The sequence below is a fragment of the Suricata suricatta genome, chromosome 10, assembly GCF_006229205.1.
Source record: "Suricata suricatta isolate VVHF042 chromosome 10, meerkat_22Aug2017_6uvM2_HiC, whole genome shotgun sequence".
In the NCBI taxonomy this organism is placed as follows: domain Eukaryota; kingdom Metazoa; phylum Chordata; class Mammalia; order Carnivora; family Herpestidae; genus Suricata; species Suricata suricatta.
In genome coordinates, this window is record NC_043709.1 from 62,119,572 (window position 1) to 62,139,662 (window position 20,091).

At 43.7% G+C, this 20,091-nt stretch overlaps 1 protein-coding gene across 1 annotated transcript in view; it reads right to left on the reverse strand.

Moving 5' to 3' along the window:
- The window catches only part of SCN8A (sodium voltage-gated channel alpha subunit 8), a 178,931-nt gene that overhangs the window by 98,271 nt on the left and 60,569 nt on the right, over positions 1–20,091 (reverse strand). The window contains exon 2 of the mRNA XM_029955498.1: positions 19,230–19,559. Coding sequence (XP_029811358.1) covers positions 19,230–19,505 — 276 coding nt within the window. The 5' untranslated portion in view covers positions 19,506–19,559. The remainder of the gene's footprint in view (positions 1–19,229; positions 19,560–20,091) is intronic.

A 20,091-nucleotide genomic window follows, 5' to 3' on the forward strand; every position in this document is an offset into this window, starting at 1 on the left:
AATGCTATTGCTGGGTCATAAGGGAGTTCTATGGATAGTTTTTTGAGGAACCTCCACACTGCTTTCCAGAGCGGCTGCACCAGTTTATATTGCCACCAACAGTGTAAGAGGGTGCCCGTCTCTCCACATCCTCACCAGCATCTATAGTCTCTTGATTTGTTCATTTTAGCCACTCTGACTGGCGTGAGGTGGTATCTCAGTGTGGTTTTGATTTGTGTTTCCCTGATGATGAGTGATGTTGATGTTTATTTATTTTTGAGAGAGAGAGAAAGTGTGTGCAAGGGGCAGAGAGAGAGAGGGAGACAAAATCCAAAGCGGATTCCAGGCTCTTAGCTATCAGCACAAAGACCAATGTGGGGCTTGAACTCAGGAATGGTGAGATCATGACCTGAACTGAAGTTGGATGCTTAACTGACTGAGCTAGCCAGTCCCCCCAATAAAGAAACTTTAAAAAATTTAAATGAAAAAATAGTTAAAATGATAAATTTTATGTTACATCTATTTTACCACAATAAAAATACATACATTATTACCTGAAGAGTGTCCAGTAAGCTGTTATTGGTAAATTTTTAAAAATCAGCTTTATTCCACACCAAATAGTTGAATTAAGAATAGTAATAGTTAAAAGTGGTTCCTAACCCATTTTGAACTTCAGAGTGGTTTAAGGAGCTTTTTGGAAACTAAAGACATCTGCGCCCAGGAAAAATAGGACAGAAAGAAAGAAATTGCAGATTATACATGCCACAACATGGGTGAACCTTGAAAATCCTGAAGAGAATTCACACACAAAAGGCCATATATTGTAGGATTCTATTTATATGAAATGTCCAGTACAGGCAGATCTATGACAGAAAGTTGGTCCGTGGCTGCCTTGGGCTGGATGGAGAGGGGATTGGGGGAGTCACTGCTAATGGATTTCACTGAGGTGATAAGAATGTTCTGGAATTAGATAGTGGTGACAACTGTACAGCCTGTGAACAGGAAACCAATGATATGCATACTTTAAAATGGTGAACTGTCTAGGTTGTGAATGCTATCTCAGTAAAAAACACCACAGCAACAAAACAAAACAATCAACCATTTTAAGAAGTGTAGGACATATAAAAAGGCCTAAAGAATGATACACTTCGTCTATCTACGTACCCATCAGAAGCTGAAGAGCTAAGGCCTTACCGACACTGCTCCTTCCTGCACACTCTCCAAATACATCCCCTCTTCCCAGAGAGAAGGCATGATTTTGAATTTCATTCTAAGGTCCCACTTTTTAACAAAATATTCCCAATGACTCTGAGCTCTCACTTTTCTGAACTTTTTTTTTAAGTTTATTTATTTCAAGAGAGAGAGAGAGAGCGAGCGAGCGAGCACACAAGTGGGGGAAGGGCAGAGAGAGGAGGAGAGAATTCCAAGCAGGCTCTGCACTGTCAGTGTGAAGCCTAACGCAGGGCTCAAACTCACAAACCATGAGACCATGACCTGAGGTGGAGCTGAACGTTTAGCTGACTGGGCCACCCAGGCGCCCCTTCTGAGCTTCTTTTCAAGCTTGGATTTTGTGCCTTTCATTCCACTCTACATCTTCATCGTTGGCTCTTTCCCTATGCCCTCCCCCTACAGTTTACGCCTGAAACTAGAGGGCAGGAATCAATCTCACACTTCCTCCCACGGTTCCAGAGGAACGCTCAACCCATGCCACACACTCCCAATAAACAGCTGCTGAGAGATTTTTTTTTTTTTTAAAGATCCTTTTTTCTCATCTTCTATTCTTTCCTTTCCTAATCTGGTAGTCAAGCCCTTCTTTCCCAAGTAGAAACGCAGTGCTGGGATTGAGCCACATACATTCTGGAAATGCTCAGTTCATCATCTCTAGTGAGTGAGAGCACACTGCAGTGACGTTCTTCCTGCTACTAGAGGGCACTGGCTGCGGCGGGCACGGGGCAGGGAAGCCCAATCGTAAAAGCAGGAGGAAGCAGTAGACCCAGGGCTAGGCTGAAAACAGGTCAAAGGCCGGGTCGTCCATATTTTGGCTACCCAAAGGAACAAAGACCCCCGGGTCTTTCCCGAAAGCCCCTCTCTGAAAAACTTGTATGCCTCTGTTTCTATAGCAACTCCCTCTATGAAAATGCCAAGCCTTTGAAAAAACCTCCCCATTCAACCTCATAATATTCCCGTGAAGTATGGTTGAAGGAGGGATTATTATCCTCTATGCATTTTACAAAAGCTCAGGAGAGGCACACCACCTATCAAAGGTCACGCAGCCCAGAGGAGTATATTATGCCAAGTTTAGAGCCTCTTTTACAGCTGCCACAGTGCCAGACTGAGAGGCAGTTTAGTGGCAATCTGGCAGGGAATGACACCGGTGTGGGGGACGGACTCTCCAGTGAATGAGAAATCTGAGCCCCTGGGGTACGCTACAGAAAAGTTAAGCAGCAATGGAAGACGCGCTGGCCCAAGTCTCAGGATCTAAAAACCACCAGCCCAGGCCTTGACGAACTCACCCACCTGCCTTAGAAGGAGGTAGGGAAGAGGACTTTTAAAAGTCACGTACGCTGCACCTTCCATCTCTCTTGTCGTTTAGTTTGGTCGTGGTCGAAAGACAGGTCTCGAGGTACCACTGATCGCAGAGTCAGCATCTGCATGTTAATAACTCTCTGCTGCCTGACTGATGCACAAATGCTTGTATGTGTGAGGTGAGGGACAAGAAGAAAAGGCAAAAGGAAAGGAAGACAGTAAGAAACTGAAACTGTTAGCCTTGGATGAAGAAAACCCAGGCGGCAGTTGGGATCCAGAGCTAGTAAGAATAGGCGAAGAAAGCAGGGATCTTCAGTGGCTTTTAAAACTATGACTTTACAGGTATACAGGCATTACTAAGAATGTTTTATGTGTGAAGTAGAAATCTCATAATTAATTTAGGTACTGAATACTGCACATAGAATAAAGATAGGTCATCAGGTATTTTTTTCTATTCAAAGAGAAACAACCATATAATCCACACTAAACTTCCTAAAATGAAGAGGAATCCTCCATACTTCAAGAAGCAAGTTGTATTACAATAAGACATATTTTTTGTTAAATAACTAGATTCATGTATACTTAATTTATATGCAGTTTAGCATAAAACAAGGTGGTGTTTGGACTAAGACAAGTTCTTGAAGCTTAGGAATCTCCCTTTTGACATGGGTCCATGCGGTGCTTACATGAGAAACAGAACAGTATATATCAGGGGTGAGCAAATTTCTCTTGTAAGGAGCCACACAGTAAATACTGTAAGCTCTGTGGGCCATGCAGTCAACTCAACCTTGCCCCTGTGGTGTAAAAGTAAACTCGGACAATATGTAAACAAGTAAGAGTGGCTGTGTTCCAATAAGACTTTATTTATGGACAAGGAAATGCAAATTTCATGTAATTTTCACACATCACAACGTATTTTGACTTTTGACTGTTCTGTAACCACTTAAAAATGTACAGACCCTTGTGAACTCATGGGCCACACAACAGATGGCAGAGACGATGTGACCCATTGGGCACAAGCGACTGATCCCTGGTCTACACTAACACCAGTCCCAGACCGAGGCCAGACTGGCTGCACAGGAATAATGTGAGTAGCTTTTTAAAAAAAATGCAGATTCACAAGTCCCATCCCAGCAGTTCTGATTCAATGAGAGGCAGAGGAATCTGTGCTCACCAGGATTTTGGGAACCACCAGGTCACCTGCCAGGTCCCTAAAACAGTGGGGTTTCCAAACACTGGTCTTTAAAACACTTAGGTTCTCCCGCTTCAACTGCCCCTACCTAGCTGTATGGCCAGGACTGCATCTCTCTGGATCTCATTTTCCTTGTCTATAATATGAGAGAGAGGGCTGCCTGATGGGCATGGCCAGGTCCTTCCCTGCTCTGACATCTGTGACTCTATGACTTAGAAAATACGCAGAAGCATCCAAGATTAAGTGCACCAAAGCAGCAGGCCATACTTTTGAGGAGGAAGCCTATTATTATTTATTCTTTCACAATTACATCTTGGTAGAACTCTCCTGAATTGGTTATTTTGCTCCTTCATGGGATACTCTTGTCAAGTTCAGGGTCAACAGCGTCTGATATTATCCTGAGAACTACACTGATGTGGGCAGGGGGCAGCGTGGAGCAGCCCCACAGCAGAGCTGCACCACAGGCCGCATTCCCTGCCCTATCTGCCAGGCTTTCGTGCCCTGCTCTTGGCAGGACAGAGAGAAAATGAACCGGCATGACTAGTGATGGGCTGACTAAAAATGCATATATTTAAAGCATGCCCCATGCACGGTTAATAAAATCTCAGTAATCATCATTACACTGCTGATGAGAACCCAGAAAAGGAGATTCGTCCCTTGTTCAAACGCTGGATTCTTCAAAGCCCAAGAGGAGTGGAAAGGACAGCAGGCTTTGGATTCTTACAAGAATACATCTTAAGCAAAGAATAACTCGGTGTCCATGAAGTCCAATCATATTTTGCCTAATCTGTCTTAAATTAGATCTTTGTGAAGTAAATGAGTTAAAGGGGAAATTGAAATTGAATTGTGGTTTACTGCCCAAGGGGAAATAGCAGTTTATAAAAACAGCCGCTGAATGCGTTTGAACACAAGGGCCATTAAGAGCAGTAGAACAGCTCTTAACAAGTTATGGCATGAAGTATTAATAACTGTGTCATGCCGGCATAAAATGAACCTTCTGAAAAGCACAGGCTTTTCATTTCCAATTAGCAACGTGGGGCTTGGCGCGCAGGACAGAGGAGCTTTACCATCGCTAGTTCAGGCTAAGATGTATTCTCTTCGGGGCCTATGGTAAGGGGAAGGGACACTGTGCAAGACCAGCTATGAGCACATTCCTACACATGCCACACAAATCCTGGCATACTGCAAATGCAACACGATGAGCATAAGCAGTCACCAAAGCCCTGCGGCGCAGCCGATTGATTAGCGTTTCCTCACTCTCACCCCAGGATCAGACTAACTTTTTTAATCACACAAAAAGTATAGATCAAAATAATAATGGATGCACAAATATGAAAGGGCGTTAGAGAGAAGAGTGCTCAGTGCAGGCTGGACTACCTCACAGAACAGAAAGCTGCTTAGAGAGACAGGTTCCTTATCTGGCCCTGGGTTGGCTGTGGGACTCGCGGCCCAGGAGAGTGGCTCTCCACTCAACCAAGTTCTCCCTCTCCTGTGAGGTCATCATCTCAATTAGAGCAAAGGTAATGTGCAGGTACTGGTGAGCTGGCAGTAATGAATACCGAGGGGCTCAGAGATTGAGCCAGCAGGAGGGCGGCTGGGAACCGTCATTTGAGTCTATCTAGCTACAGCTGACTCATGACTGTCTCCCAGAGTTTAAGTCCAAGAGGTTAACTGTTCTGATCTCTGGAACTGCCCAACCCTCTTGTTTTTAGCTGACTTCTCTAGCCTTACATTCTTGTCTGCCTAAATCTAATATAGACACCTTATTCTCCCAGACCTATGTAACCCTTCTGTACCAGGGTTAGTTGGACTGACAGCAGTTGTTAGCGCTTCCTGTCTAACTACAAACTGTTAGTCCTGGTAACTTCTAGCAGGGGCAAATCCTCTCTGTCACTGCTCTTAGAGTGTACATGCACAGAGTGGTCTTCTATCCAATAATAATACAAATACAGCTGATCTGCAGGGCAGCCCGAGTAGTAGTAATGGCAGTAGTCAGGTGTCCACTAGTCAACGGCAGCTGGGCGTTCACTTCCGAGTAACTAGCTACAGAGCCAATATGGCAGGCAACAAGCAAATGTCTTCTCATAGCCTCTCAAAGCTTCCCTGTTTTAATAAGGTTAAATATAATGCTGAATCTAATCAGGTTCTAGGGGCGCCTGGGTGGCTCTTAGTCGGTTAAACATCCAACTCTGGTTCACGTCATGATCTCACAGTTTGTGGGTTCGAGCCCCAAGTCATGCTCTGGGCTGACAGCTCAGAGCCTGGAGACTGCTTCGGATTCTGTGTCTCCCTCTCTCTTTCTCTCTGCCCCTCCCCGCTCATTTCCTGTCTCTGTCTTTCTCAAAAATAAATAAAAATTTTAAAAAATAAATAGCTTCTACTTCAGACCAGGATGCTGTTTGGAAATAAATGACCGTCAAAATGACTATATCATATTGAAAAGAGTCCAGATGGCTTTTTTTTTTAATTAAAAAAATTTTTTTAATGTTTATTTATGATTGAGACAGGGAGAAACACAGGATGAGTAGGGGAGGGGCAGAGAAAGAGGGAGACACAGAATCTGTGCTGCTAGCACAGAGCCTGACGCAGGGCTCAAACCCACAAACCATGAGATCATGACCTGAGCCGAAGTCGGACGCTTAACTGACTGAGCCACCCAGGCGCCCCCAGATGCCTTTCTTAATCCTAATCTGCTTTAGTGGGCCCCTCAAGTGAAATCACAACTTTAGTCCCAATGTGCCTCAGGGAAGCCTCCAGCAAAGGCACAGCTGGCCTGAATCCCCTCAGTACCTGTGTCCTGGTATTAAGCTGCTTTTAGAAATACTGAACTAAAGCAGGACATGAGACACGGGCAAGTTCTGTTTTTCCTTTAGGCTTGTACTTCTGTTTGAACTATGGATAATTAGAGCCCTCATCTTCCAAGTCTCTATTCCACTATACTGAGGATTGAGCAAGAGAGACCTCTAAATCCCATATTTATGTTTTTATTGCTTTTGGCCACCGATAATTGTACTTACGAGCTTATGTGAAGAGTAACACTGAACATGCATTAAGCAGTTACCATGTGGCAGGCACCCTACTAAGACGCCTCACACAGCATCTGTCACATAGCAATGGGTAAGTACTATTTTACAGATGATGAAATGGAGGTGGAAAGGTCAAGGAACTTTCCCAAGACCACAGAATTATTTAATAAGTGGCAAAACTTAGGATTAAATGGAGGCAATCTAACTCCAGAGCCTCCATTCTTAATTGTCATACCATGTAGCAATTCTAAAAAGCTTCAGAATAATTCAGCTCCTCACTTTACAGACAAGAAACCAAGCAGAGAGAGCTCTGTGCACACCGACCCCACAGAGCGGAGGGCTCCTAGGGCCCAGGCCTCCTGGCGTCTGGCCCTCAACTCTTTTCACCACCCCGAGTCATCTGGTCCGATCTTTGGGTCAATGAAGGAATCTCTCCTACTTAATACCTTTAACTCTGGCAAAAAGCAATGCCTCCTGCATATGCCTCAGAGGTCCCAGCAGCTGGTGATGGCCTTTCTCCCCAAGTTAAGGCAGATGAAGGCAATGCCGGTGCCACATCTGTGGCCGCCCTGATTTCCGGAGCTTCTGCATACACTTTCTCATTTGGTTTTGACCTTGTAACCTCGTGGCCTCCAAGCCACATTTGGAGTGGTGGACACCCTGCCCGCCCATGTCCCGGTTGCAGGAAGCCGTACCTGGCAGAAGAGCAGTGCTGCGTGCCCGCTCCAGCACTGAGCCAGCGCGATGCCGCTCCCCACGGCCAGCGGCTCCCAGCTCCGACTTGGCCACTCTTCCTCACTGCCCTCCAACAGGAGCTGGCCTTTCCTCTCCTCCCCCTTAGCCCCTCCCCCTCCAGGGACCCAGACTGCAGTGGCTCTGGGGTAAAGCAAAATGCATATTAACTCCTCTAGTCGCTGTATTCATAATCCAGAATATTCTGTATTCTTGTTCTCTTCTCTCTCAGAAAGCAGTGGAGTGGTTTCTATAGAGGCTTTACCTGGCCCAGAGTAAACACATATAAACGTGACCTGCCACTGACACTCCTGCTCGTTGGCTGCAGACACGGGCTGGCCGTCAGGAGACTTTAAGGGCATGGGGCGCCTGGATGGCTCAGTCGGCTAAGCATCTGACTCTTGATTTCAGCTCAGGTCATGATCTGAAGTTTGAGCCCCACATCAAGGGCTCTTACTGTGTGGAGCCTCACTGAGATCTTCCCCCTCCTCCCTCTGCTCCTTCCCCATGCTAGTATGTATATGTAGACACACGCTCTCTCTCTCTCTCTCTCTCTCTCTCTTAAATAAATAAATACACTTTAAAAAAAAAAAAGGAGAGGGGCACCTCGGTGGCTCAGTTGGTTAAGTGTCCAACTTTAGCTCAGGTTGTGATCTCACAGTTTGTGGGTTTAAGCCCTGCATTAGGCTCTGTGCTGACAGTGTGGAGCCTGCTTCAGATTCCCTCCCTCTCTGCCTTATCTTATTCGCACTCTGTCTCTCAAAAATAAATAAACAACAACAACAAAAAAGTGGAGTCTAAGGACTAACGGTCACATTAGCTGGTTTTCCCACACTTGGCACAAGCCGGTAGGATAAGCTAGGCCAAGTATCCAGAGTCATTGGGAGTCACGTGTACGGCTGCACAGGCTCAAAACAGGCCCTAATGCGTATTATGTCAGACCTAGGAACTTGGAAGAAGGAGAAAATAAAAACTGCTTCGTATGCACATGCCGGGACCCAACCCGCCTCTCCACTTCTGGCTCCTGTCTTAGCAAACCACACCCCATGCTCTAGTCACAACTCAACTGACTGGTGAAACAGTTCAGCCTTTCCCATGCCTCTCTGCCTTTTCATGCACTGGTCTTTATGCCCCAACTACTCTTTCTTCTCTTTTCTAACAGGTGGATTTTTTTAAAACCGTATTTTAATACTTTAAGGTCCAGCTTAGCTATTCCCTCCTTTCTGAAGATGGCCCCATTCAACTGTCTCGAACAGAATTATCCTTCCTTCCCAGGAGTCTCCATTCGGCACGTACTCCTAATAGAGCAGTCAACGTAGCACTGCAATTTTGTTTATACATCTCTGTCTCTCATTGTACCCTGAGATCCTTAAAAGCAGGGCTATTACTTCCAGCCACTGTTTCTCAGCTCAGCAAGCAGAGTGGACAGTACGATGCCCATTGGGCACAAGGTAGAGAATTCATATGCGTTTACCGAATGTATAAATGAATCTCTTAGACAGGAGGAAATGATATATACTAACTATACAACTAACCCATAACTTTACACTACTTTCTGCTAGGTGTCTGATTGAAATTTTCCACCCTTTAGCTCATCCTCCCATAAGAATTATTCATTTTAGTTTGAAAAGTCTTCTCATCTTTTCTGCGTCTTAAGATACCATGCCACAGATGAAATAAACAAATACTCTAAAAAAAAATACCCCAAACACCATATACTAACTTCATATTGTGGCAATGTAAAATGACAGAAAATTAAATCAGAATGATATCAGAAAACAAAACCTCAGCCTGTAATATACTCTATAGAGACAGCACAGTATGGTAGAAAGACCATGAATATTAAATCTGAACTCTGAAATCTGGCTCTACCATACACTAGTGAGGAAATGTGAACAATTAAGATTTCGAGCCACAATATTTTCTTACTCATAAAATATGCAACATTCTACTGACAGCTCCCTAATATTGGTAACCCGTAAGGAGCGCAGAAAATTGGGGAACTGATAATGATAACCAGAATTTAGCTGGTGTCATCCACCAAAAGAGCAGATGAAAGCAGCGGGTTTGAGGGGAGAAAGGTGTTCAATGTTGAACATACTGAGTTACCTGCAGAAAACCCAGACAGAGACACCTGGCAAGGTGTTGAATATTAAGGAGTGTTCTAGGCTGGAAATACGGTTTCAAGAGTATTGAGAGAATGGGTGACATCACCCCGGGAGAGTGTTCCAGGTACGGAACCTGGGAGAACACCAGCATTTAAGGGAGAGGAGGGGGAAATGGAAGAGAAGGAGTAGTCTGAGATATAAGGAGAATTAAGCCAAGGAAGTAAAGAAAGAGCTGCAAGAACCGGGGGGTAATCAACAGTATCAAACACAGCACAGAGCTCTGGTGGGATAAGAAGTAAAACAACATCCGATAAATTTGGCAATTTGACATCACAGAGGATCTTATCTTAAGAATGCCAGCAGAGAGGGAGGATGTAGAGTTGGGCTGCAAGGGTGCGGAATGGGTGGGAGGTTTGTGGGTGGTGATGCTGAGTAAAGGCCACTTTACTTTGAAAGTTTCAATGACAGGAGAAGAGAGGTTAGATTAGCTGGGGATGTGGGGTCAAGTGAGGGCTCATTACAATGTGAGAGGGTTTGACGGTGTTTAAAGGCTGAGGGGAAGGATCATGTATGAAAAGGGAAAGATGGACAATGCAGAACAGTGAGAGGAAAGCTGGGAGAGGGCAGTTCTAAAGAAAGCCAGGAAGCCTGGACGGAGACTGACCTTGAATGGCAGACAGGGGATCTCGTCCTCTCAAATTGGGGGAATCTTTCATTCAAACTTGATCCCACGGGCCAAAGTGTGTAGCCTCAACAAAGTGTCTGGAACAGAAGTGCCTCTTCAGAGCTTACCCTGAACATTCACTGCTAGATCCAGAGGTGGCAGAAATTGTCATATAAGGGGGCAATCCTAATCTTGAATTCTGTCAAATAGGGTCATATGTCAAGAATTTACAACTCATATGAATTTGGGAGCAATGAGTAAGAGAAACATTCTTCTATCTAAAGACTCCACAGGCTTACTCTCTTTGATGAAGGAAGGATTGAAAATACGGTTAATTATCATCAGAAGATGATCAATATCATCTGTAATCTTCAGACATCTACCAACATTTCAATGTTATTACTAAATATCCCATTCAACAGGTCGATTTTTATTAAAATAAAAATATTTCACAACCCTGGAAAAAACTATCAGAAACTAATTCCTAAAACTATCAATCAAGTGGAGTTTTATGGCTAAGATGATTAGCTAATAACATACATTCTAGAATTCAGGTAAAAGGTGTCTCTTCTCACTAATGTGGCTACTTGCGCAAAGACTTGAGAAGACATAAGGCTCTTTTCCGGAGAAAACACTAGGTTCTACCTGCAAGTGTCCCTGGGACTCACAATGATGCTGAACGTACTGGACTCCTGCCTTGTAAAAATCGAAGAGTGGCAAAATCTCTCAACAGAGTGACAATCCTGGCTTTTAAGTAACTCAGAAGATTGGCATTATGGGTCCTTTTAAAGATTATAATTTAGTGCTTGCTAAAGGCCTGTTTAAGACACCGAATATTTAGACAGCATGTAGCCTTTGATTCTTCCGGATTCTCCAAGTTTAGTCTCTGTACCAAGTTAGAGCACCACAACGTCTCATATACCTGGACTGTACTGTCTTTAATGCACTCACCATTATCTGCAAAGATTAATTTCTTTACCTATTTATTATCTGTCTCCCCAACAAAAACTAAGTTTCCAGAGGAGCTTAAAGAGCTCGTCTGTTTTGTTCCCAAGGGCATGGAACAGAGCCCGGGCATATAGACAGTGCTCAATAACAATTTATCAGATTATCAAATGAATGATTGAATGCTGGACTCTTTCCTTAACCTCCACAATCAATGACCAAACCCTATCAATTTATCTCTGTAACAACTCTTGACTTCATCCACTCCCTTTACTTTTCACTTCCACCATCGTGGTTTGGACCCTTGTTACCCCACGGCCGGTCTCTGTTCCAGTTCTCTTTTCAGCTGGTCCACCCTACGTACCACGGCCATGTTCACCTCCCCAAAGCACAGCTTCAGCCACATATCCTCAATCCCCAACACCATCAGTAGTTCTGTACTATTTATCAAGTGAAGACCAAACTTCCTGGTCTAACACTAAGTCCACCTTGACTTGGCTCCAGCTCTCCCTTCCCAGCCTCCCAAGGCTCCTCCCTCGTTTCCTTACATTTCAGCCACACCAGACTACTCAGCTTCCTCCTCCACTGTCCTACACCCTTGTCTCTGAGCCTTTGCTCACACTGCTCTTTCTGCCTACAATGTTTCAGTCTATCCCTCTTTTCTGAACTCCAAAGCCTAATTCAAATACTACTCTTACAATGAGGTAAGTAAGGCCCTTTCTGGGGCTCCCTTGTCAAAAATAGTTTCATATTATACACTACCATGTTATAAGCTACTTCAGGGTAAAGAATGGATTTTACTAATCTTTGTTTCCCCAAGAGAATCGAACAGACTGCTCCACCCCTGCAATGCCTCACATATAGGAAGTACTCAAGAAGTATTTGTTTAATAAGTGGATTGTCTTGTATGAGGCAACCCAAACTAGTATATATCCCAATGTCAGCTTCTCTCATCCCTTCATAGTCAGTTAACACACGGAGGGTAACACAAGTCACACAGCCAAGAAAGAAGCAAGACACTTGATAAAGACAGACATGAGGAGACGACTTAGAATATTTAGGAAGTGATTTTGTATAATACACACTTGATACCAATAAACCAAGAAGAGATTCAAGCACTAGGAGGAGGCTATTAACCCATGACCTTTGATAAAGTTCCTTCCAATTCTAAGTTTCTACGAGAAGAGAGATAATACTGGTGGCATTTAACAGTAGTCATCCAGCCCTCTGAAAATCTCTTAAAATGTCAGGGTCTACTTCCTCAGCCCCTGAAGGAAACAGATTATTTGGGAAAGGAAAAGATACACTGGTAATTAGTCTCTTTTCCCTCTGGAGTTCAATTCATTTTGGTAAATGGGAAAATTTTCATTAGGAAAAATATCATAATATCATGTTCAAAGCACTCAGAAAAGTACATAGTGTTTTCATAGGTGTATCTCCTAAGATCAATTTATTCAACAGATATGGATTGAGCACTGACTACAGTGGAGACACTACTCCAGCGATGAGTGAACAAGAGGATGAACAATAAACAAATAAACATATGCCAGGTGTTACTAAGGGCTACGGAGAAAACTGAAGCGGGGCTGGAACGACAGGCTGTTTTGGTTTGTAAAGGGCAGTCAAGATCATCACAACAACCTGGCAAAACAGGTGCGATACTATAACCTTAGTTTCCTAGATTAGGGAAACTGAGTCCCTGAACGGTTAAGTGACATGTCCAAGATCCCCTGGAATTAGATGGGGAGGGGTCATAAATCAGATTTCCCAACACTGGGTCTATTGCTAAGGTGTGTGTGTGTATGTGTTTTTAACAGAGTTTATATATTTTTGACAGGGGGCACAGAGAGAGAGGGATAGGGAGAGAATCCCAAGTAGGTTCTGTGTTATTAGCGTGGAGCCCAATGGAGGGCTAGAACTCATGAATGGTGAGATCATGACTTGAGCCGAAATCAAGAGTTGGATGTTTAAAGGACTGAACCACTCAGGCGCCCCTATTGCTAAGGTTTTAAAGAAAACCTAGAGTTGGGAACTAAATTCCTTCCCCCCTAGAGAAAGATGTTTGGAGAGTGGGAAAGAGCCCCATATAGGCACATCATTAACCCGTGACCCTAAGACTGGCCTGCCTCCCGCTAGTGCACAAGCATTTGCCTCCCTTTGATATAGTAAATAAAATAACACAAACACCGTTTGGTTTTTCTAATATTGTTGCAGAACATTTTTTTTGGACAAATAAAGTTTAAAAACATGTAGTTTTTATTTAGAATGGAAAGGAGTATCTAGCCTTATTGTGCAAAAGCCGGTAATGCAACACCTCATTAGCAAAACTTCAAATCACACCTAATGGACGTAAACTCTCCTTCAGCGGCCTGCCTCAGCTCTGCAGACCTGTTGGAAAGTGTGTGAAAACAGATTCAGCAAGGATTGTCTGCCAAGAGCGCATGGGACTGCATATGTGTGTGCACACGTGTGTGTGTATACATGCACACGCATGTGTGCATGTGGCGGGGGGGTAAGGAGAAAATTGTAAACATTGCTGGGAACAGGATGCCCTCCTACATCTAACCTGAATTAAATCTAAAAACCACTTCTTAAAAGTAGAGCTGAATTAAATCTAAAAATCACTTCTTAAAAGTAGAACTGAAGATCTTAATGCAGCACAGGAATTTAGGAGGTAGAATCAGTTCTAGTACAGAGAATCAAGTCAAGCTGTAAGAGAGAGGGCCTTGGACGAGTGAGTCAAGTGTCAAAAGTTTCATGAAGTTAAAGGACAGTACATTCTGAGAGGAGGAAATGGAGATCAGGAGGCAGGGGACACCAGGGGAACAGAGCGCAGCCTGCCACAGCTAACATGCAATAGCGACAGACACATGCGTGAAATACAATTAGAAGGATACAGACACAGGTCCAACTCTTATCTTATATTTATTACAGGTAAGGAAACTGGAGCCCCAGAGATTTTAAGTGATTAGCCAAAGGCAAACAAGGGGCAAAGAAAGAACTAAGGTGGAAGTTTTTATGTTTCCAGCTAGGTGCCCTTTTCACTCTTCCATTCTGTCAATGGGGACAGGTGGGAGATCATCTTCCCTTTAAAAGTAAAAGTATACAGAGAGGCTAAATAAATTGCCTTTAGATTACATGTCCGGCTGACCAGTTGCAGCAGTGCTGATACTGAGCCCGAGTCCCTGGCACAGCTCGCCTAGGGCTGCTCCATGACTCGGCTCCTTCCCTTGAGAAAGGTAAAATCTTGGAGCCGATACAAACACCGCCCTTCCCCTCAGAAGCACTGCACAACTTTGGACCCATCCTGAAAAGAGTTATGAAACCACAGGGATGGCCATGGATGTGGATGAAAAAGCGAGTTCTTCTTCCTGTCTCTAAATTTGCCTGCCTAGCTCCAGAAGGACTGAGCCAGTGAAGTTGAGTATCGAGGAATAAAACATTAGGAAAGTGGAGAATTTGAACTATGTTGTAATAGACTGAGAGTTAGGAGGCATGGGTTCTAGTCCTGGCTCTACCGCGAACACTTGTGCCGGCTTTTGACAAGAACTTTACTTTGTTAAATTTATAAAAGGAGGATGCTGAACCACCCCCTGTCTAAGGCTACAATATTCTAATTTTCTATGATTCTAGGTAGACTCCAGTTGCAGGAAAAGAGACAAGAGGAGTTGAAGATACACTGAACTCTGAGAAACAACATACAATTTTTTTTAATGCAATAGGAATGTGCCCTATTTAAAGGGACATCAGTTCATCCTATAAATTAGATTTTTGTTTATATGTATATTTCTTATAAGAGGATATACCCAGTGAACAAAAAGGACACACATAGCGATTACCAATTTAAGAAAAGGGAAAAGTAGTAGGAGCCAACACTGAAGGCCTTTTTCAACTTAATCCATAGACTTTCTTGCTGCCCCACTTTGGACAGTTATTGGAATATATGCAACCACTGAAATTCAGTAAGCTATTATTATTAAGAACTGGAGAGGGGCGCTGGGGTGGCTCAGTTGGTTAAGTGTCCGACTCTTGATTTTGGCTCAGGCTCACGTTCATGAGAAGGAGCCTCACATCCGGCCCCATGCTGGGTGTGGAGCCTGCTTAAGATTCTCTCTCTCCCTCTGCCCCTCCCATGCTCACTTGTATGCTTCTCACTCTCTCTCTCTCCCTCAAAAAAAAAAAAAAACTTCAATAGGCTTAAGAAAATAGAAAGAAAACCAAGAACAAAGGCATTTAGGTGAGTTCAAGTTTCTCAGAATACCTGTTTGATATTGAATATATATATGTAAAGAAACTTGGAAGACCCTACTAACAGTGGTCACCTGTTCAGGGGACAGAAGTGAGCAGATGAGGGAGAGATGTAAAGGGGAGACGTTTTACGGAATATCCTTAATTGACTTTTTAACCATGTAGGTAAAGAGCTTATCTTCATTTAAAAATCAAATAAATAAATAAATAAATACATCCTGGGAATTCTATTTTTTGCAAGCAACTGTTGAAAAAACAAGAAGGCCAAATAAAGGAGACATTAGAACAAAGTACCAAGAGGCAAAGAAAATGTTGTAGCACTGGAAGGTCTGAGGACACCCAAAGAGAGGATAATCTAGACTATTTTCAGGGACAGCTAGGAAAGTCAGTGAAATGCAACATGGGCAACACTGTCAAAAGCCTTAAGTAGCTCAAACCAGCGCCAGCTGGTACAAGAGTGTCTTGAAAAATATGACACACAGGTTTATGTCCCTCTGTCCCTGGAAGAGTGTGAAACCCACCGTGGGATAAAATGAGAACCCTACTAACAGTGAAGTAGTTTTCCTTCACCCTTTAAAATAGAGGGAAGGAGGGAGCGCCTGGGTGGCTCAGTCGGCTAAGCCTCCAGCTTCAGCTCAAGTCATGTTCTCACGGTTCGTGGGTTCAAGCCCCATGTTGGGCTCTGTGCTGACAGCTCAGAGCCTAGAGCCTGCTTCAGATTCTGTATCTCCCTCTCTCTCTGACCCTCCCCTGCTTGCATTGTCTCTCTTTGTCTCTCAAAAATAAATAAAAAACATTAAAAAAATTTAAAATACAGGGAAGGAAATAAGATACCAGCATCAATGAGAGCCACAAAAATGATTAATTAGATAGAAAAGGAGGCCTATAAGGAAAAGGGAAAGAAACCCACATTTACCATTTAGCAAAGAAATTCTGTTTTGCAAGAAGTATTTAAGGGAGTCCATGAAAAACAAACACAAGGGAATGTCCTCTTAAAGTCATTTCTACTCTCAGGATTTTTTGATTTGTGGGTTAGTTCCCAGTGTGCTTCCTTGTAGAGGAGACCTCACTAATTTGGCCTAGTGAAAGGCCTAGTTAGTAAGAAGTATTAGTAATGCCAGGGAAGATCTGCAAATAAACTTGAGCAAGCATATTATTAATCAACTAAAACATGCCTTGCTTTGGGGTGCCTGGCTGGCTTAGTCGGTAGAGCATGCGACTCTCGATCTTGGGGTTGTGAGTTTGAGCCCCTTGTTGGGTGTGGAGATTACTTATGGAAAACAATTTGACAATAAAATATTATGGAAAAAAAATCTTAAAAAAAAATCCCTTGCTTAAAAGTACAATTAATACTTCTGAAGTGCTACTGATGTTCTTTCTTGTCATGAGTGTTAGTTTGTTTGCTTTCTGATAATCATGAAGCTATGCGTTTATGTTTTTTTAACTTTTCTGCATGGTGGTATAGTTCATGATAAAAAAAATAATTACAAAAAAAAATTAAAGTTATCTTTTCCACCAACTATATACCCTTGTGGTGAGGCCAAAGGCTCAAGTCAGACCGCCTACCATGAAGAGCCAGTCTCCTAATGGAGCTCCATCCAGCATCTGTCCTACTGAAGGAATGACAGCCATCAGGGCCAGAGACCCACTCTCTTTGAGGCCTCACTCCCAATCTAGGGGCACTGAAATCTGAGGCACTGGGAGCAAAGGGGCGTCAGTGGGGCGGAAACCAGGGGAAAAGGCATGCAAAGGAAAACTGGGCTCTCTCTCTGTACTCTTCATGTATCAAGTCAGGTTTAAGAAAGGGAGATTTAATTTGCATTTGAGTTGGGAAAACAAATAGTTCAAATAAAAGCAAAATAGTTTTGGCCACCTATAAGGCCATGGTCCAAAGGGCTTTACGTATCTCCTTATTGCTATGAGTGCTTTCTGAAAAAGTCATACCATTGGCCAACTCACCTAAATAGGCACAGCCTAAACCCTGTGATTTGTCACTGCTTTGTACCTCTACTATGGATGCAAGGATAGGAAAGTGGAAGAAAATATTTCTAAAAATATTTCAAAATTTTACAATGAATGAAATTTTCTTCTAAAAATAGCTCAAGATTCCATGTTCCCTTATTCACTAACCCAGAAAGTTAAAGCCGGCCTCCGCCCTCACCCATCCACCCCACTCGGCAAAGGCCCAGATTACAATATCAGACTTAAAATAAAGGAGGAGTCACTGAGGAAATCAATGAAAGTTTCTGAAAACTACTCAGCTCCAGACCTGAGATCTGAAGAAGTCCTTAGAAAGTCAGTCCAACTTCTCAGTTCTAGATGAGAAAATTTAGGCCCAGAGTGGTGACACATCTTGCTAAAAGGACATGAACTAGTTTTGGGATGTTGTTTTATTTACAACTTGCTTTTTGCATAAACTATTTGTGGCAGCTTAAACAATACACATACAAGAAAAGAGAAATGTAGATCAGAAAAATGGCGAATTACATAGAAACAGGATTTCTCACTTCTGGTCGACTGTTATTTACATGATATCATGCTTTGTTTCTTAAACTTCCTGTATTCCCAGTGGAAGACATAGGCTACTGTTGTCACTTTTCTCAGTTACGGAGCTGCTCTGAGCTGCCACAGAAGTGAGCAAAGGACTATCTTGTGTAGACAATGTCTTAACTGCCTTTGCCATCCTGAGCCAAAAATGCCTCCACAACTACAGCTAGGTCAAGAGATCAATTGGTCTTATCTTACTTCTGTTTCATTATTAAGCCAAGACACTAAAATTTCTTTCAAATTACGAGCCTGAGGGGTGATTTAGATAAGGGAAGCTTAGGAGGCAGTTCTGATTCTACAGACAGTTGAGTTAAGCTTTATATTTGTGAATAAGTAATCATACACAGTCTTTTCTCCCCTCATCTGGAAATACCTTTCAATCTAATTCTTTAAATGACATTTGTCACATGAGGGAGCCCTAGAATGCTGTCTGGCGTCAGTCCTCAGTACGCAATGGCTAGGTAGTTGGCTGGCAGATTAACCAAGGGGATTTGCTTCTCCACCTGTTGCCTTGCTTCAAAAGATAATCATGAGAAAGAAACTCACAGTTTGGTCAAATATTTGTTAGAGGAGTCTGAAACTCTTGGCCAAAAGAAGACACGCATTTATTTCACTCGTGCTTCTTATGAGCGAGAATAACAGAACTGGCTCTAATGTAAGAATGAGTGCTGTCTCAAGCCGGGCAACTGAGTAACAAGGCCAAAGACTTGGTCTCCTCATGGGCACAGTTTACCCCCTTTGTTCCTGTTCCCAGCAGCTAAGATCTAATGTCACCAAGGGGCAGAGGAAGTTCCAATAGAGTACACATCCATCATCTCCTTCATAACAGTAGGCTTGGTTCATATTGTAACAGTTACATCATCTTTATGTTTAAAGACGGAATTCTGCGTGTGTGGAGAGGAGAGATTCTACCTGGCTCTATCATCTTTCACTATGCCCTCTTTCTTGTACTCTGTTAAGTAGTCCCATTTCATTTATGTTCTCTTTTGTGTTTGTATCTGTTTTAATCTTTTTCTCATCTGGCCAGGAGCCAAAAACAGAAATCTTATTAACAGACCTGAGGAGTGTCAAGTCCCACAAATGACCCCAAGCAGCAATTACACTGAACCAGGAACAAACCCCACGAACCAGAACCAAAACAAAAGGTAAACTGTTAACTACTTATCCAAATTGGCAAACGGACAGTTCTTCCTCCCCCGGCTCCCCTAAGCCTGCTGGGAAAGTGGGGATCTGAAGCCGCAAGGCCGCCTCCTCTAACTCACTTTCTGCGTCAAATAGTATGGGTCAAAGTCCTCCAGGGGAACTGCGACCAGGCCTTGCGGGATGTCCCCATAGATGAAAGGCAAACTCTTCCCCGCCTCCAGGTCACTGTTCGGCTTGGGCTTGCTGTCCTCATCGTCTTCCCGATGACTGCCTTCAGCCTTCGGCGGCTTCTTGAGCTTGCTCTCGGCGATGCGCCTCTCGATGTTTGCCAGTGACTCAGGGGTGAAAGGCTTGAAACTATCAGGGCCTGGTGGTGCGAGCAGCCGCGCTGCCATCTTCTCATCCTGCAGCAGCTTCGTTAGTTATGCTGCGTCCGGGACAGGTCAGCTCTGGAAGGAACGGCAACACAGACAGCAGTAATCAATTGCTGCTCTGAAAAGAGGCCAGACCAAACCATCTCACGACCTTTATTCACAACCTCCGCAACACAGAGTTTCTCCCATGACACGGGTATTTTTCTCTTCAGGATATTTGTGGTGTGAGTGATGCTCATAACGCCCCCCGGCCCCCCGGGGAATAGTCAGCCAGGGAGAGCCAAAGATGGGAGGCTCCTCATTTGCTAGTTTTTATTACTTACATGCAATTCACCGTTTGTAACCACATACAACTGCAAAGATACACTCTGCACCCTCAATGAACTTCTATTCTAAACTAATATGGCACTGGGGTGCCTGGGTGGCTCAGTCGGTTAAGTGTCTGACTTTGGTTCAGGTCATGATCTCGCAGTCCGTGAGTTCAAGCCCTGAGTTGGGCTCTGTGCTGACAGCTCAGAGCCTGGAACTTGCTACTGATTCTGGGTCTCCCTCTCTCTCTGCCCCTCCCCTGCTCGCTCTCTCTCTCTCTCTCTCTCTCTCTCAAAAA